We start from the raw sequence: 16,379 nt of genomic DNA, 5'->3' as shown, positions 1-16,379 counted from the left end.
GTAATATGTAAAATATAATACTATATACAGTGCCTTGCGAAAGTATTCGGCCCCCTTGAACTTTGCGACCAGTGTTCTTATGCCCATCTTAATATTTTCATTGTTTTTGGCCAGTCTGATACATGGATTTTTCTTTGCAACTCTGCCAAGAAGGCCAGCATCCCAGAGTCGCCTCTTCACTGTTGACGTTGAGACTCAGACTGCAGTTTACTTCAGTCAGATTGGTGTTTTGTGGGTAGTATTTAAAACTTCTTAGGGCTAGGCGCTAGCTAGCGGGACACCTGTCGACAACTTCCGGTGAAATTGGAGGTCAAGCAATTCAAATAAATAATCATAAAATATTATGGATATTAAACATTTAGGTACATACACGTGTCTTATATTGGTTAAAAGCTTAAATTATTTTGAATCTAACTGCACTGTCCGATTTACAATAGGCTTTACAGCGAAAGCATACCATGCGACTGTTTGAGGACGGCGCCCCACATCAACATATTTTCCCACCGGGACACAGGCTTCATAAAATCACAAATAGTGATGAAATATTCACTTACTTTTTGAAAATCTTCCTTTGATTTGTCATCCAAAGGGTCCCAGCTACAACATGTAGTGTCGTTTTGTTAGATAAAATCCTTCTTTTATATCCCAAAAAGTCTGTTTAGTTGGCGCCATCGATTTGAGTAATCCACTCGTTCAACATGCAGAGAAAGGAATCCAAAAAGCTACTGTTAAACTTTGTTAAAACAAGTCTAAATATGTTTCTATATAATCCTCAGGTAGCCTACAATGTAATTCAACTATAATATTTCATATGAAAGAAGTATGTATAGGAAAACGATATCATCAGATGCACGTCCTCTTCGTCACACGCGCACAGACTGATTTCTAACTCTTGAGTCCCAGTACTAAAACTCATAATTCTTCCTCGTTCTGGAAGAAACAAGCCTGAAAACTTGAACAAAGACTGTTGACATATAGTGGAAGCCATAGGAATGTTCAATCTGGGTGCTGGATTTGGATATGCCCATATACTTTCCATTGTAAGAGCATGGGCTCTCCAAAATAACTAACAATCTGGTTGATTTTTCTTTGGATTTTCTCCTACCACATCTATTGTGTTATAGTCTCATACATTTCTACAAAATGGTACCAATTATATGCATATCATGGCTTCTGGGCCTGAGTAACAGGCAGTTTACTTCAGTCAGGCAGGCAGGAAGTGGAGAAAAATAGAACCTAGCCTAAAGAAGACTTGAAGCTGCCAGTTGAGGACTTGTGAGTCGTCTGTTTCTCAAACTAGACACTAATGTACTTGTCCTCTTGCTCAGTTGTGCACCGGGGCCTCCCACTCCTCTTTCTATTCTGGTAAGAGCCATTTTGTACTGACCTGTGAAGGGAAAAGTACACAGCGTTGTACGAGACCTTCAGTTTCATGGCAATTTCTCGCATGGAATAGCCTTCATTTCTTGGAACAAGATTTGAATGACGAGTTTCAGGAGAATGTTCTTTGTTTCTACGCCATTTTGAGCCTGTAATCAAACCCACAAATGCTGATGCTCCAGATGCTCAACTAGTCTAAAGAAGGCCAATTTTATTGCTTCTTTAATCAACACAATAGTTTTCAGCTGTGCTAACATAATTGCAAAAGGGTTTTCTAATGACCAATTAGCTTTTTAAAATGATAAACTTGGATTAGCTAACACAACACAACGTACCATTGGAACACAGGAGTGATGGTTGCTGATAATGGGCCTCTGTACGCCTATGTAGATATTCCGTAAAAAATCTTCAATTTCCAGCTATAATAGTGATGTACAACAATATCAATGTCTACAATGTATTTCTGATCAATTTTATGTTATTTTAATGGACAAAAAAATGTGCTTTTCTTTCAAAATCAAGGACATTTATAAGTGACCCCAAACCTTTGAGCGGTAGTGTATATTGAATAGGGTGAAATTTGGAATTCCAAGTCGAATCAAACATTCCACACACAAAATGGCTGTTATCTAATGTAAATGTAAATGACAGGTCTCTCTGGAGGAAGTAGGCTTGTTTTGCCAAGAGAATGTATCTGATGAAATGAGGCAATTTAAACTCAGCAAAAAAAAGAAATGTCCACTCACTGTCAACTGCGTTTATTGTTAACAAACTTAACATGTGTAAATATTTGTATGAACATAACAAGAAGTACTGCAGTGCATCTTCTCCTCGTGGACTGCACCAGATTTGCCAGTTCTTGCTGTGAGGTGTTACCCCACTCTTCCACCTGAAAGTTCCCAGACATTTCTCAGGGGAATGGCCCTGGCCCTCACCCTCCGATCCAACAGGTCCCAGATGTGCTCAATGGGATTGAGATCAGCGCTCTTCGATGGCCATGGCAAAACACGGACATTCCTGTCTTGCAGGAAATCACACACATAATGAGTAGTATGGCTGGGGGCATTGTCATGCTGGAGGGCCATGTCAGAATGAGCCAGCAGGAAGGGTACCACATGAGGGAGGAGGATGTCTTCCCTGTAACACACAGCATTGAGATTGCCTGCAATGACAACAAGCTCAGTCAGATGATGTCGTGACACACCGTCCCAGACCATGAATGACCCTCCACCTCCAAATCGATCCCACTCCAGAGTACAGGCCTCGGTGTAACGCTCATTCCTTTGACGATAAACGCAAATCCAACTATCACCTCTGGTGAGACAAAACCGTGACTTTTTTAGCCAGTCCTGTCTGGTCCAGCGACGGTGGGTTTGTGCTCATAGGCGACGTTGTTGCCGGTGATGTCTGGTGAGGACCTGCCTTTACAACAGGCCTACATGCCCTCAGTCCAGCCTCTCTCAGTCTATTGCAGACAGTCTGAGCACTGATGGAGGTATTGTGCTTTCCTGGTGTAACTCAGGCAATTGTTGTTGCCATCCTGTACCTGTCCCGCAGGTGTGATGTTCAGATGTACCGATCCTGTGCAGGTGTTGTTACACGTGGTCTGCCACTGCGAGGACGATCAGCTGTCTGTCCTGTCTCCCTGTAGCGCTGTCTTAGGCGTCTCACAGTCTGGACATTGTACTTTATTGCCCTGGCCACATCTGCAGTTCTCATGCCTCCTTGCAGCATGCCTAAGGCACATTCACGCAGATGAGCAGGGACCCTGGGCATCTTTCTTTTGGTGTTTTTCAGAGTCAGTAGAAAGGCCTCTTTAGTGTCCTAAGTTTTCATAACTGTGACCTTAATTGCCTACCGTCTGTAAGCTGTTAGTGTCTTAACGACCATTGATTGAACAAGTATGGGAAACAGTGTTTAATTTATGAAACTCTACTGCATGAATTAAGAGTTTAGTGTACTGTGTGTATACACTTGCCAATAGAGTTATCTTGTTTGAGGTTATGTTTGGTCTTAGAATACCCCTGAATTCACTACACAATGTTGTCACAGTGGAGATGGGATGGGTCTAAATTAACATTTCTCACCTTTTCCACATGTTTCGTAATGGAGAAATGCATACATTATAAATTATAATATAATATAAATTACGTTGTAGACTAATGTGTTATTGTCTGTTCTGATCCATTCACAGGTGGGGTACGGGATGCCAATAAAAGATCAGTGTTCTCAGGTAAAAATTTGACATGCATTTTTCAAGTGTACCTGTCTGACCCAATCAACCAGTCGTAATCAACCAGCATCTCACTCATCTCCTTGTCAATATACCTTTTGAAAACTGTAACACATTCACATTTTATTGCACATATGGATTATATTGCATGGATTATATTGTATGGGTTATATTGTATGGATTATATTGCATGGATTATATTGTATGGATTATGTTGCATGGATTATATTGTATGGATTATATTGTATGGGTTATATTGTATGGGTTATGTTGCATGGATTATATTGTATGGGTTATATTGTATGGATTATATTGCATGGATTATATTGTATGGATTATGTTGCATGGATTATACTGCATAGATTATATTGTATGGATTAGATTGTATGGATTATATTGCATAGATTATATTGTATGGATTATATTGCATAGATTATATTGTATGGATTATATTGTATGGATTATATTGTATGGATTATATTGCATATATTATATTGTATGGATTAGATTGTATGGATTATATTATGATAACATGATTATGTGGATCAAAAAGCCATCCAATAAGAATCAACCAACCTAGAGCTGGTATATATCAATTTTTAAAACAATAACATATTTTCTACTTAACTCTTTAAAGTGTAACAGAATTTACGCTCAAAAGCATAACAACCTAGTCTTGCAATGGCGTTACTAACAGGTAACAGCAGCAATGGATTAAATATATTATTTAGAGGTGTTGGTTTTGGGGGTGACCAGAGAGATATACCTGCTGGAGCACGTGCTACAGGTGGGTGATGCTATGGTGACCAGCGACCTGAGATAAGGGGGGACTTTACCTAGCAGGGTCTTGTAGATGACCTGGAGCCAGTGGGTTTGGTGACAAGTATGAAGCAAGGGCCAGCCAACGAGAGCATGCAGGTCGCAGTGGTGGGTAGTATATGGGGCTTTGGTGACAAAACAGATGGCACTGTGATAGACTGCATCCAATTTATTGAGTAGAGTATTGGAGGTTATTTTGTAAAGGACATCGCCGAAGTCAAGGATCGGTAGAATGGTCAGTTTTACGAGGGTATGTTTGGCAGCATGAGTGAAGAATGCTTTTTTGCGAAATAGGAAGCCAATTCTAGATTTAACTTTGGATTGGAGATGTTTGATGTGAGTCTGGAAGGAGAGTTAACAGTCTAACCAGACACCTAGGTATTTGTATTTGTCCACATATTCTAAGTCAGAACCGTCCAGAGTAGTGATGTTGGACAGGCGGGCAGGTGCAGGCAGCGATCGGTAGAAGAGCATGCATTTAGTTTTACTTGTATTTAAGAGCAATTGGAGGCCACGGAAGGAGAGTTGTAGGCCCTCTGATTTGACATACTGAACTCTATCAGAGAAGTAGTTGGTGAGCCAGGCTAGGCAATCATTTGAGAAACCAAGGCTGTCAAGTCTGGGGATGAGGATCTGGTGATTGACAGAGTCGAAAGCCTTGGCCAGGTCAATGAATACGGCTCCTCAGTATTGTTTCTTATCGACGTTAAGATATCGTTTAGGACGTTGAGCGTGGCTGAAGTGCACCCATGACCAGCTCTGAAACCAGATTGCATAGCGGAGAAGGTATGGTGGGATTTGAAATGGTATGTAATCTGTTTGTTGACTTGGCTTTCGAAGACCTTAGAAAGGCATGGTAGGATAGATATAGGTCTGTAGCAGTTTGGGTCAAGAGTGTCCCCCCCTTTGAAAAGGGTTGGATGACCGCAGCTGCTTTCCAATCTTTGGGAATCTCAGACGACACGAAAGAGAGGTTGAACAGGCTAGTAATAGGGGTTGCAGATCATTTTAGAAAGAAAGGGTCCAGATTGTCTAGCCCAGCTGATTTGTAGGGGTCCAGATTTTGCAGCTCTTTCAGAACATCAGCTGACTGGATTTGGGAGAAGGAGCAATGGGGAAGGCTTGGGCGAGTTGCTGTGAGGGGTGCAGTGCTGTTGACCGGGGTAGAGGTAGCCAGGTGGAAAGCATGGCAAGCCGTAGAAAGATGCTTCTTGAAATTCTCAATTATAGTGGATCTATCGGTGGTGACAGTGTTTCCTATCTTCAGTGCAGTGGGCAGCTGGGAGGAGGTGTTCTGATTCTCCATGGACTTTACAGTGTCTCAGAACCTTTTTGAGTTTGTGTTGCAGGAAGCAAATTTCTGCTTGAAAAAGCTAGCTTTTGCTTTTCTAACTGCCTGTGTATATTGGTTTCTAGCTTCCCTGAAAAGTTGCATATCACGGGGGCTGTTCGATGCTAATGAAGAACACCATAGGATGTTTTTGTGTTGGTTAAGGGCAGTCAGGTCTGGAGAGATCCAAGGGCTATATCTGTTCCTGTTTCTACATTTCTTGAATGGGGCATGTTTATTTAAGATGGTGAGGAAGGCATTTAATAAAAATAACCAGGCATCCTCTACTGACGGGATGAGATCAATATCCTTCCAGGATACTCCGGCCAAGTCGATTAGAAAGGCCTGCTCGCTGAAGTGTTTCAGGGAGCGTTTGACAGTGATCATTTGACCGCTGACCCATTACGGATGCAGGCAATGAGGCAGTGATTGCTGAGATCTTGGTTGAAAACAGCAGAGGTGTATTTAGAGGGCAAGTTGGTTAGGATGATATCTATGAGGGTGCCCGTGTTTATGGATTTGGGGTGGTACTTGGTAGGTTCATTGATAATTTGTGTGAGATTTGAGGGCATCGAGATTAGATTGTAGGATGGCTGGGGTGTTAAGCATGTTCCAGTTTAGGTCGCGTAGTAGCATGAGCTCTGAAGATAGATGGTGTGCAATCAGTTCACATATGGTGTCCAGAGCACAGCTGGGGGCAGAGGGTGGTCTATAGCAGGCAGCAACGGTGAGAGATTTGTTTTTAGAGGAGGTGGATTTTTAAAATTAAAAGTTCAAATTGTTTGGGTACAGACCTGGATAGTAGGACAGAACTCTGCAGGCTATCTTTGCAGTAGATTGCAACACGACCCCCTTTGGCCGTTCTATCTTGTCTGAAAATGTTGTAGTTAGGGATGGAGATTTCAGAATTTTTGGTGGTCTTCCTAAGCCAGGATTCAGACGTGGCTAGAACATCCGGTTTGGCAGAGTGTGCTAAAGCAGTGAATGAAACAAACTTAGGGAGGAGGCTTCTAATGTTAACATGCATGAAACCAAGGCTATTACGGTTACAGAAGTCATCAAAAGAGAGCGCCTGGGGAATGGGAGTGGAGCTAGGCACTGCAGGGCCTGGATTCACCTCTACATCGCCAGAGGAACAGAGGAGGAGTAGAATAAGGGTACGGCTAAACGCTATGAGAATTGGTCGTCTAGAACGCCCAGAACAGAGAGTAAAAGGAGGTTTCTGGGGGCAATAAAATAGCTTCAAGGCATAATGTACAGACAAAGGTATGGTAGGATGTGAATACAGTGGAGATTTTCTCTAGAAACATCATTGAAACCAGGTGATGTCAATGCATGTGTGGGAGGTGGAACTGAAAGGTTCCAAAATATGTGGAAAGACTTGAAGATTGCTGTTCACGGCTGCTTCCCATCTAACTTAACAGACCTGAGAAAATCGGCAAGGAAGAATGAGAGAAAGCTCTAATCACAGCCAAAGAGACTTTGTATTGACTCAGTGATGTGAATACATCAGTAAATTAGATATTTATGTATTTAATGATCAATACATTTGCATAAACAAATCTAAAAACAGGTTTTCACTTTGTCATTATGGGGTAATGTGTGTAGATGGGTGAGAAAAAAATTATATTTAATCCATTTTAAATTCAGGCTGTAACACAAAATGTGGAATAAGTCAAGGGGTATGAATACTTTCTGAAGGCACTGTATAGTGCACTATTTTTGACCGTATAGGCAATAGGGTGCCAATTGGGACGCGGCCAGAGAGTGTCTGATTGGTTAGCTGAGGTTGTCTGCAGTTCTGCCTTATTATGGCGCTAGCTTGTCAACAAGTTCTGCCCACAGTTCCAGTTCCGAGAGAGAGAGAGAGAGAGAGAGAGAGAGAGAGAGAGAGAGAGAGAGAGAGAGAGAGAGAGAGAGAGAGAGAGAGAGAGAGAGAGAGAGAGAGAGAGAGAGAGAGAGAGAGAGAGAGAGAGAGAGAGAGAGAGAGAGAGAGAGAGAGAGAGAGAGAGAGAGAGAGAGAGAGAGAGAGAGAGAGAGATGGCGCTTTGGCTATCTGAGATGCCATGACCTAACACTGCAATGGTAACCATGACAAACCACCAACAATCCAATGCTGTAACCATGACACTCGACCCAAACCCCCAATGCTGGGTGCTGATGTCACGGTTCCCCTATCACTCATCTCCCAGAATTTATAGCTTGAAATATCGCCCTCTGGATTTACCCCTCTCTCTCGGTCCAAACTCAACCAATCAACCAGGATTCATTCTCATTTTCCCCCTCATTTTTATGTTTGACATGTTCAAATATTAAAGTCTGTTTTGTTGTAATGGCTCAGGCTATTATTCCTTATTAGCGGTTGTTGAATTGCTTGCATCTGAATCTTGGTTTCTAAGGAGACTGATTTAGTGTTTTCATCTGTGTGTGTGTGTGTGTGTGTTTTACAGGCCTATAGAGATGAAAACCAGAGAAAGATTCATTGATCCAATCAAATAATTATGCAAAACCACTGGGCATTTTTAAGATTGTGTACATTACCATTCTTTTATATATATAAAAAAAGATTGTATACTTTTTCCACAGATGTTGATATTTCTTAGACTATCTAGCCCTTAGAAAGATGTTTGAACTATTGTGGGTAAATATGAGGACTTTAGAGTATGAAGTAACACAAAATATTAACTGTTTGGGCTTTTTTTAGCTTTCTTACCTCGTTTAGCGATCTGAAAGAAAGAAAGAAAAAGCATTTTGTGGTTGCCAAACCTTTTTTCTTGAAGCTAGATACAGTATATATCGAACACTTGTTCTCCCCACTGTATATTTTTTGTGATGGTAGCATATGTACTGTATATAATGCAATCTCTGTTATTAAAGTTATTAAAGTGTGTGTTTAAAGGGGCTTTCAAAGGAATACAATAACGGAGCAAAAAATCCACTTTGATTGGAAGATTATTTTACACATGGTTTTAGAGTTCTGTAGCTTTCAGGGGACTTGAATACCCAGTGGGTGGGCCCATGCCCACCATTGGCTGGCGCCCCTGCCCAGTCATGTAAAAATCATAGATTAGGGCCTAATGCATTTATTTCAATGGACTGATTTCCTTATATGAAATGTAACTCAGTAAAATCGTTGAAATTGTTGCTTGTTGCGTTTTTATATTTTTGTTTCAGTATATTTGACTTTTGTAACACTTGACTGACAGGAAAATACTTACAAGCCTGATGTAAAAACTTTAAATTTATATCAAAAAACGGTTTATTTTTTATGCATTGACTGAACCATTAAAAATAAACCTGGAAGTGATTGATTCCATGATTTTACATAATTAAAGGCTATCGTAACACTTCAATTATTTATTCAGACAGGCCTGGGTTCAAATACTATTGTAAAATCATTAAAAAAATATTTTAGCTGCGTTTGATTGTACTTCTCTGTTGCATTGGAATCGATAGAACAGTCCAGACTTCACCAGACAGGCGTGTGGAAGTTTGTCTGGGCGTGTGGAAGTTTGTCTGGGCGTGTGGAAGTTTGTCTGGGCGTGTGGAAGTTTGTCTGGGCGTGTGGAAACTGTGGCTGTCTGAGAGTGGAGACGTCACTGTCAGATTCAGGTTACATGTGCAAAGGCTCACACACCCAGGCACACCCAGACACACACCCAGACACACACACCCAGACACACACCACAGACAGTATGCTGCTCCATGTTGCTCCATGTTGCTCCATGTTGCTCCATGTTGCTCCATGTTGCTCCAGCTTGCTCCATGTTGCTCAATGTTGCTCCATGCTGCTCCATAATGCTCCATGCTGCTCCATGTTGCTCCATGCTGCTCCATGTTGCTCCATGTTGCTCCATGCTGCTCCATACTGACAATGTTGCTCCATGCTGCTCCATGTTGCTCCATGCTGCTCCATACTGACAATGTTGCTCCATGTTGCTCCATGCTGCTCCATGTTGTCCATGCTGCTCCATGTTGCTCCATGCTGCTCCATGTTGCTCCATGCTGCTCCATACTGACAATGTTGCTCCATGTTGCTCCATGTTGCTCCATGCTGTCCATGCTGCTCCATGTTGTCCATGCTGCTCCATGTTGCTCCATGCTGCTCCATGCTGCTCCATGTTGCTCCATGTTGCTCCATGCTGCTCCATGTTGCTCCATGCTGCTCCATGCTGCTCCATGTTGCTCCATGTTGCTCCATGCTGCTCCATGCTGCTCCATGTTGCTCCATGCTGCTCCATGCTGCTCCATGCTGCTCCATGTTGCTCCATGTTGCTCCATGCTGCTCCATGCTGCTCCATGTTGCTCCATGCTGCTCCATGCTGCTCCATGCTGCTCCATGTTGCTCCATGCTGCTCCATGCTGCTCCATGCTGCTCCATGTTGCTCCATGTTGCTCCATGTTGCTCCATGTTGCTCCATGTTAATTGCATCCTAAACCTCGCCATTGTCCCTATAGTGCACTACTTTGACTTGAGCCCTATGGGTAGTGCACTACATAGGGGATAGGGATTAGGGTGCTCTTTTGGGGACGTAAACAATCTCTTTGTTTGATTGCCATCAGTCATGTTTTATTTCACAGATACACTATTGTTTAGCCAGTTGCGCACAGTTGTCTTTTAGTATCAATATTTTCTCTTACTACATACGGTTCCCTAAACTCGGTTGTGCTTCCATGAGAAGTTACAAGTTGAAGACGTCTGTGTGGCAGCTAGCGATTTTAACAGATATCCTTTCATGCTTTCATTGTCTCCATACATATTTGGATGTGTCACAAATGGCAGCCTATTACCTACATAGTGCACTACTTTAGACCAGGACCCAAAGGCAGCCTATTCCCTACATCGTGCACTACTTTAGACCAGGACCCAATGGCACCCTATTCACTACATAGTGCACTACTTTAGACCAGAGTCCTATGGTCAAAGTCACACGGTGATGCCCTCATCTTCCCCATATTGCTTGGGTAAAAATCATTGCTTTGTTGTCACACTGTATGGATGAGATGAGCAGGTCCCAGGGCTTGTTGCAAATGGAACACCCCAAATCTGCCTCCCATCTATAGTGGAGGCAGAATGATCCTGGCTCACAGCATTAATACATGTATAGTGGAGGCAGAATGATCCTGGCTCACAGCATTAATACATTTATAGTGGAGGCAGAATGATCCTGGCTCACAACATTAATACATTTATAGTGGAGGCAGAATGATCCTGGCTCACAGCATTAATACATTTATAGTGGAGGCAGAATGATCCTGGCTCACAGCGTTAATACATTTATAGTGGAGGCAGAATGATCCTGGCTCACAGCATTAATACATCTATAGAGGAGGCAGAATGATCCTGGCTCACAGCATTAATGCATTTATAGTGGAGGCAGAATGATCCTGGCTCACAGCATTAATACATTTATAGTGGAGGCAGAATGATCCTGGCTCACAACATTAATACATTTATAGTGGAGGCAGAATGATCCTGGCTCACAGCATTAATACATTTATAGTGGAGGCAGAATGATCCTGGCTCACAGCATTAATACATTTATAGTGGAGGCAGAATGATCCTGGCTCACAGCATTAATACATTTATAGTGGAAGCAGAATGATCCTGGCTCACAGCATTAATACATCTATATTGGAAGCAGTCGATGATCTCATTTCAAGATGGCTGCTACCTACATTCCGGTTAGCGTTGTGAAGCATAAATGACAATAAACCCGGAATATGTTGACACTGTGCTTCTTCCTTTGAAAGTTTTGAGCTTATGCCATTTGTGGTAGATGGTGGCAGATTGTGGTAGATGGTGGCAGATTGTGGTAGATGGTGGCAGATTGTGGTAAATTGCATAATTCTGGAAACAATGGCTGAAGAATTCTGCGGCACCCGGCAAAGGTGTGCTGCAGTACGCTGAAACGTTTAAAGGGAGAACCAGTGTCATGAGGATATCTTCTTTGTCTGCCTGTGACCTACCGTTATTGATCACCAGCCCCGAGAGGCACAAGGTTTATTTTACACAACGTTTTCACCAAACAGCAAACATCTTACAAAGGTAAGCTTCTGTTTGGTCTGTGTTTGAGCAATAGCTACATGGGGTGTAGTTTTTAACTGGTCGTTCAGTACAGTTTCCGTTCAAACAAATGTTTCCGGGAACGTAAAACCGTTCTTAACGTAGCCCGTGTTTTAATGGCTATGCTCCATACACAACTGTGAGGGCGTGGACTTTAATGACTCAATCAAGGTTTGTTAATGACTCAATCAGATACAAGCTATGGCCAATGGTGAATGCATGAATTCAGTAACACCAACCCAATAGTGTAGTCTTCTCAACGGCTTGGTATAGTGTGCCGACACAAATGAAGGCTGAGAGAAAGCGTTCACACAACAACATATAACATTGGTAATCCCGAGGAAAAGAAGATGAAGAGATTCAGTCACTTCCGGGACTGATACTTGGTTCCTGCTGACTGTAGTATTGATCACACAATGCAGCCTTGTGTGCATTGCCATTGCTCTTTCGAATTTCAGAGATACCGGTTTTAACCGCTTTTTCCTGGCCACAAGAAGTGGAACACAGCTCAGAAATGGAATGGCTACGAATCGTAACGTTTTCTGGGAACTAATCTGACCTTTACGATAATCTTATTGTTGTTGAATACAAGCCAATGCTGCCCTGTGACATATTTTAATATCAGACACTTTCAGAAACGTAGCACATTTGACTTCACTTAGCTCTGTCAATGTGATCATGAAACGTCTTGTAATATTGTGCAGAAATCTAACAGACTTTGTTGGCTTTGACATGACTTTAACAAATTGCTGTACTTAAATATGTATTTTTTTCAGATACTTTCTGATTTGTTTCAATGAGTTTATGGTTTTTGATTGATTGATTGATTGATTGAAAATACATAGGGCCTACTCAGCGGCCAACCATCCAGAAACCACATTTAATGACGTTGGATAACATGACTTAAAAGTGATGACATCCTCTTGTATCTTATGTTAGTGTAGACGCAGATTGTACACCAGATCATGTGATGTAACCACATATTTTTGGTACAGGTTTGCCTCTACAAAACGTTGCCATAGATTTTCCAACTAACCTGCCGTTGGCGATACTACCAAAGACTGTGGGCTCTCCTTCTCCGTGGCCGACGTGAGTAAAACATTTAAACACGTTAAGCCTAACAAGGCTGCCGGCCCAGACGACATCCCCAGCTACGTCCTCAGAGCATACACAGACCAGCTGGCTGTTGTGTTTACGAGCACATTCAATCAATCCCTATACCAGTCTGCTGTCCCCATATGCTTCAAGATGGCCACCATTGTTCCTGTTCCCAAGAAAGCTAAGGTAACTGAACTAAATTACTATCGCCCCGTAGCACTCACTTCTGTCATCATGAAGTGTTTTGAGAGACTAGTCAAGGATCATATCACCTCCACCCTACCTGACACCCTAGACCCACTCTAAATTGCCTACCGCCCAAATAGTTCCACAGACGATGCAATCGCCATCACACTGCACACTGCCTTATCCCATCTGGACAAGAGGAACACCTATGTAAGAATGCTGCTCATTGACTACAGCTCAGCATTTAACACCATAATATCCTCCAAACTCGTCATTAATCTCGAGACCCTGGGTCTGAACCCCGCCCTGCGCTACTGGGTCCTGGACTTCCTGACAGGCCGCCCCCTGGTGGTTAAAGTAGGAAACAACACCTCCACTCCGCTGATCCTCAACATTGGGGCCCCACAAGGGTGCGTTCTCAGTCCTCTCCTGTACTCCCTGTTCACCCATGACTGTGTGGCCATGCACGCCTCCAACTCAATCATCGAGTTTGCAGACGACACTACAGTGGTAGGCTTGATTACCAACAAAAACGAGACAGCCTACAGGGAGGAGGTGAGGGCCCTCGGAGTATGGTGTCAGGAAAATAACCTCTCACTCAACGTCAGAAAAACAAAAGAGATGATTGTGGACTTCAGGAAACAGAAAAGGGAGCACTCCCCTATCTACATCGACGGGACAGTAGTGGGGAAGGTGGAAAGTTTTAAGTTCCACGGTGTACATATCATCGACAAACTGAAATGGTCCACGCACACAGACAGTGTGGTGAAGAAGGCGTAACAGCGCCTCTTCGACCTCAGGAGGCTGAAAAAATGTGTCTGGTCAACGAAAACCCTCACAAACTTTTACAGATGCACAATCGAGAGCATCCTGTCGGCTGTATCACCGGCAGGTACGGCAATTGCTCCGCCCACAACCGTAAGGCTCTCCAGAGGGTAGTGAGGTCTGCACAACGCATCACCGGGGGCAAACTACCTGCCCTCCAGGACACCTACACCACCCGATGTCACAGGAAGACCAAAAAAGATCATCAAGGACAACAACCACCCGAGCCACTGCCTGTTCACACCGCTATCATCCAGAAGGCGAGGTCAGTACAGGTACATCAAAGCTGGGACCGAGAGACTGAAAAAACAGCTTCTATCTCAAGGCCATCAGACTGTTAAACAGCCACCACTAACACAGACAGGCAGCTGCCTCCATACAGACTTGATATCATTGGCCACTTAATAAATGGAACAATAGTCACTTTAAACAATGCCACTTTTTAAGAATGTTTACATATCTCGCATTACTCATCTCATGTGTATACTATATCCTTCACTATCTATTGCATCTCAGCCACTCTGTCACTACTCAACCATATATTTAGATTTTCTCATCCCATTCCTTTACTAGAATGTGTGTAATTAGGTTTTGTTGTGGAATTTGTTACATATTAGGTTTTGTTGTGGAATTGTTAAGATATTACCTGTTAGATACTCCTGCACTGTTGGATCTAGAAGCAAAAAGCATTTCACTACACTCGCAATAACAAACGCTAACCATGTGTATGTGACCCATAAAATGTCATTTGATTTTGAGTTCTTGATTCGGCCAAACATGTATATTCTAAGCTGTCCAGTTGCAGCTGGTTTGTTTTAATTTAGAAAACGCTCCGTTATTAAAATACATGTTCTGCTCCATGAAGTAATCCAACGCCACCATTTTGTCTATTTCAAATGTGCTCTCCTTGATCGAGACAGTTGAGTCATCATGACATGCGACACTTTGGTGTGGACCCACCTGTCTCAATCAACCATTGGCTTGACAGGTGGTCTGTGTGAAACAAGTTTATTGTGGCAGAGACGTTTCCAACATGTATCCTGTCCATGTCTACTATCCTGTCCATGTCTACTATCCTGTCTAAGTGATTTTCACAAATGGTCCGTGATCAACAGTGGTGCACTACAAGAGAACCGGGTGCCATTTTGGATCAACAGTAGTGCACTACAAGAGAACCGGGTGCCATTTTGGATCAACAGTAGTGCACTACATGGTAATAGGGTGCCATTTTGGATCAACAGTAGTGCAATATGAGGGAATAGGGTGGCATTTTGGATCACCAGTAGTGCAGTATGATGGAATAGGGTGCCATTTTGGATCAACAGTAGTGCAATATGAGGGAATAGGGTGCCATTTTGGATCACCAGTAGTGCAGTATGATGGAATAGGGTGCCATTTTGGATCAACAGTAGTGCAGTACGAGGGAATAGGGTGCCATTTTGGAAGCCGACTTTATCTTGTCCGTACTCCTTGGCTAGATCCTGTGATTCTGTCTAGTTTCTGTCTCGTCTGCGTCCACAGTCCACACCAAGATAAATATTGGATCTCATCGAGACTTGATTTTCTCTGGAACAAGATCATTGTGTTTCTACGGTATCATCCGTTCCAAATCCATCAGATGATTATAGTGTAGATTGATATACAGAAATATTCTAAAGTCTGTCTGATTGAGGAGCTTTTCCTTCAGCTGTGTTTTAAGGTTGACAGGAAGGTTACAGAGATGGGGTTGTCTGTCTGTCTGTCTGTCTGTCTGTCTGTCTGACTCCCAAAAACTCAGCAGGCAGGTTATGGCGATGGGGTCATCTCTGTCTGTCTGTCGGTCTCGGTCTCTCTCTCTGTGTCTCTCTATGTCTCGGTCTCTCTCTTTTTCTCTCTCTGTGTGTGTGTCTCTCTCCGTGTCTCTCTCTGTCTCGGTCTCTCTCTCTTTCTCTCTCTCTCTCTCTGTGTCTCTCTCTGTCTCGGTCTCTCTCTTTTTCTCTCTCTCTCTCTCTGTCTCTCTCTGTCTCTGTCTCTGTCTCTTTCTCTGTGTCTCTCTCTGTCTCGGTCTCTCTCTCTTTCTCTCTCTTTCTCTCTGTGTGTGTGTGTGTGTCTCTCTCCCTGTCTCTCTCTGTCTCGGTCTCTCTCTGTCTCGGTCTCTCTCTCTTTCTCTCTATGTGTGTGTGTCTCTCTCTCTGTGTCTCTCTCTATCTCGGTCTCTCTCTCTTTCTCTCTCTCTGCGTGTGTGTGTGTCTCTCTCTGTGTCTCTCTCTTTTTCTCTCTCTCACTCTCTCTCTGTGTGTCTGTCTCTCAAGTTCGTAGAATCATCAGGCCGGTATTACTGGTATTATTGTTGTAAAAGATCTAAACTGGGTCCTGTGGTGCACCGTGTCCTGGAAATGTTTTCAGGTGTGTTAGTGTGACGGTGTTTAATCTGGACTGAAACAGAATCTGTTGGCGGAGAG

At 42.9% G+C, this 16,379-nt stretch overlaps 1 protein-coding gene across 1 annotated transcript in view; it reads left to right on the top strand.

Moving 5' to 3' along the window:
* The window catches only part of LOC110536541 (uncharacterized protein C8orf34 homolog), an 82,075-nt gene extending 72,967 nt beyond the window's left edge, over positions 1–9,108 (top strand). Inside the window, exons 9-10 of the mRNA XM_036934705.2 lie at positions 3,575–3,613; positions 8,213–9,108. Of these exons, the coding sequence (XP_036790600.2) occupies positions 3,575–3,613; positions 8,213–8,220 (47 nt within the window). The 3' untranslated portion in view covers positions 8,221–9,108. The remainder of the gene's footprint in view (positions 1–3,574; positions 3,614–8,212) is intronic.
* The last annotated feature ends 7,271 nt before the right edge of the window (positions 9,109–16,379 follow it).

Source organism: Oncorhynchus mykiss, chromosome 11 (genome assembly GCF_057628025.1).
Source record: "Oncorhynchus mykiss isolate SJ-2025 chromosome 11, ASM5762802v1, whole genome shotgun sequence".
In the NCBI taxonomy this organism is placed as follows: domain Eukaryota; kingdom Metazoa; phylum Chordata; class Actinopteri; order Salmoniformes; family Salmonidae; genus Oncorhynchus; species Oncorhynchus mykiss.
The sequence above is the reverse complement of the archived record's forward strand: the minus strand, read 5'-3'. Positions and strand labels throughout refer to the sequence as shown.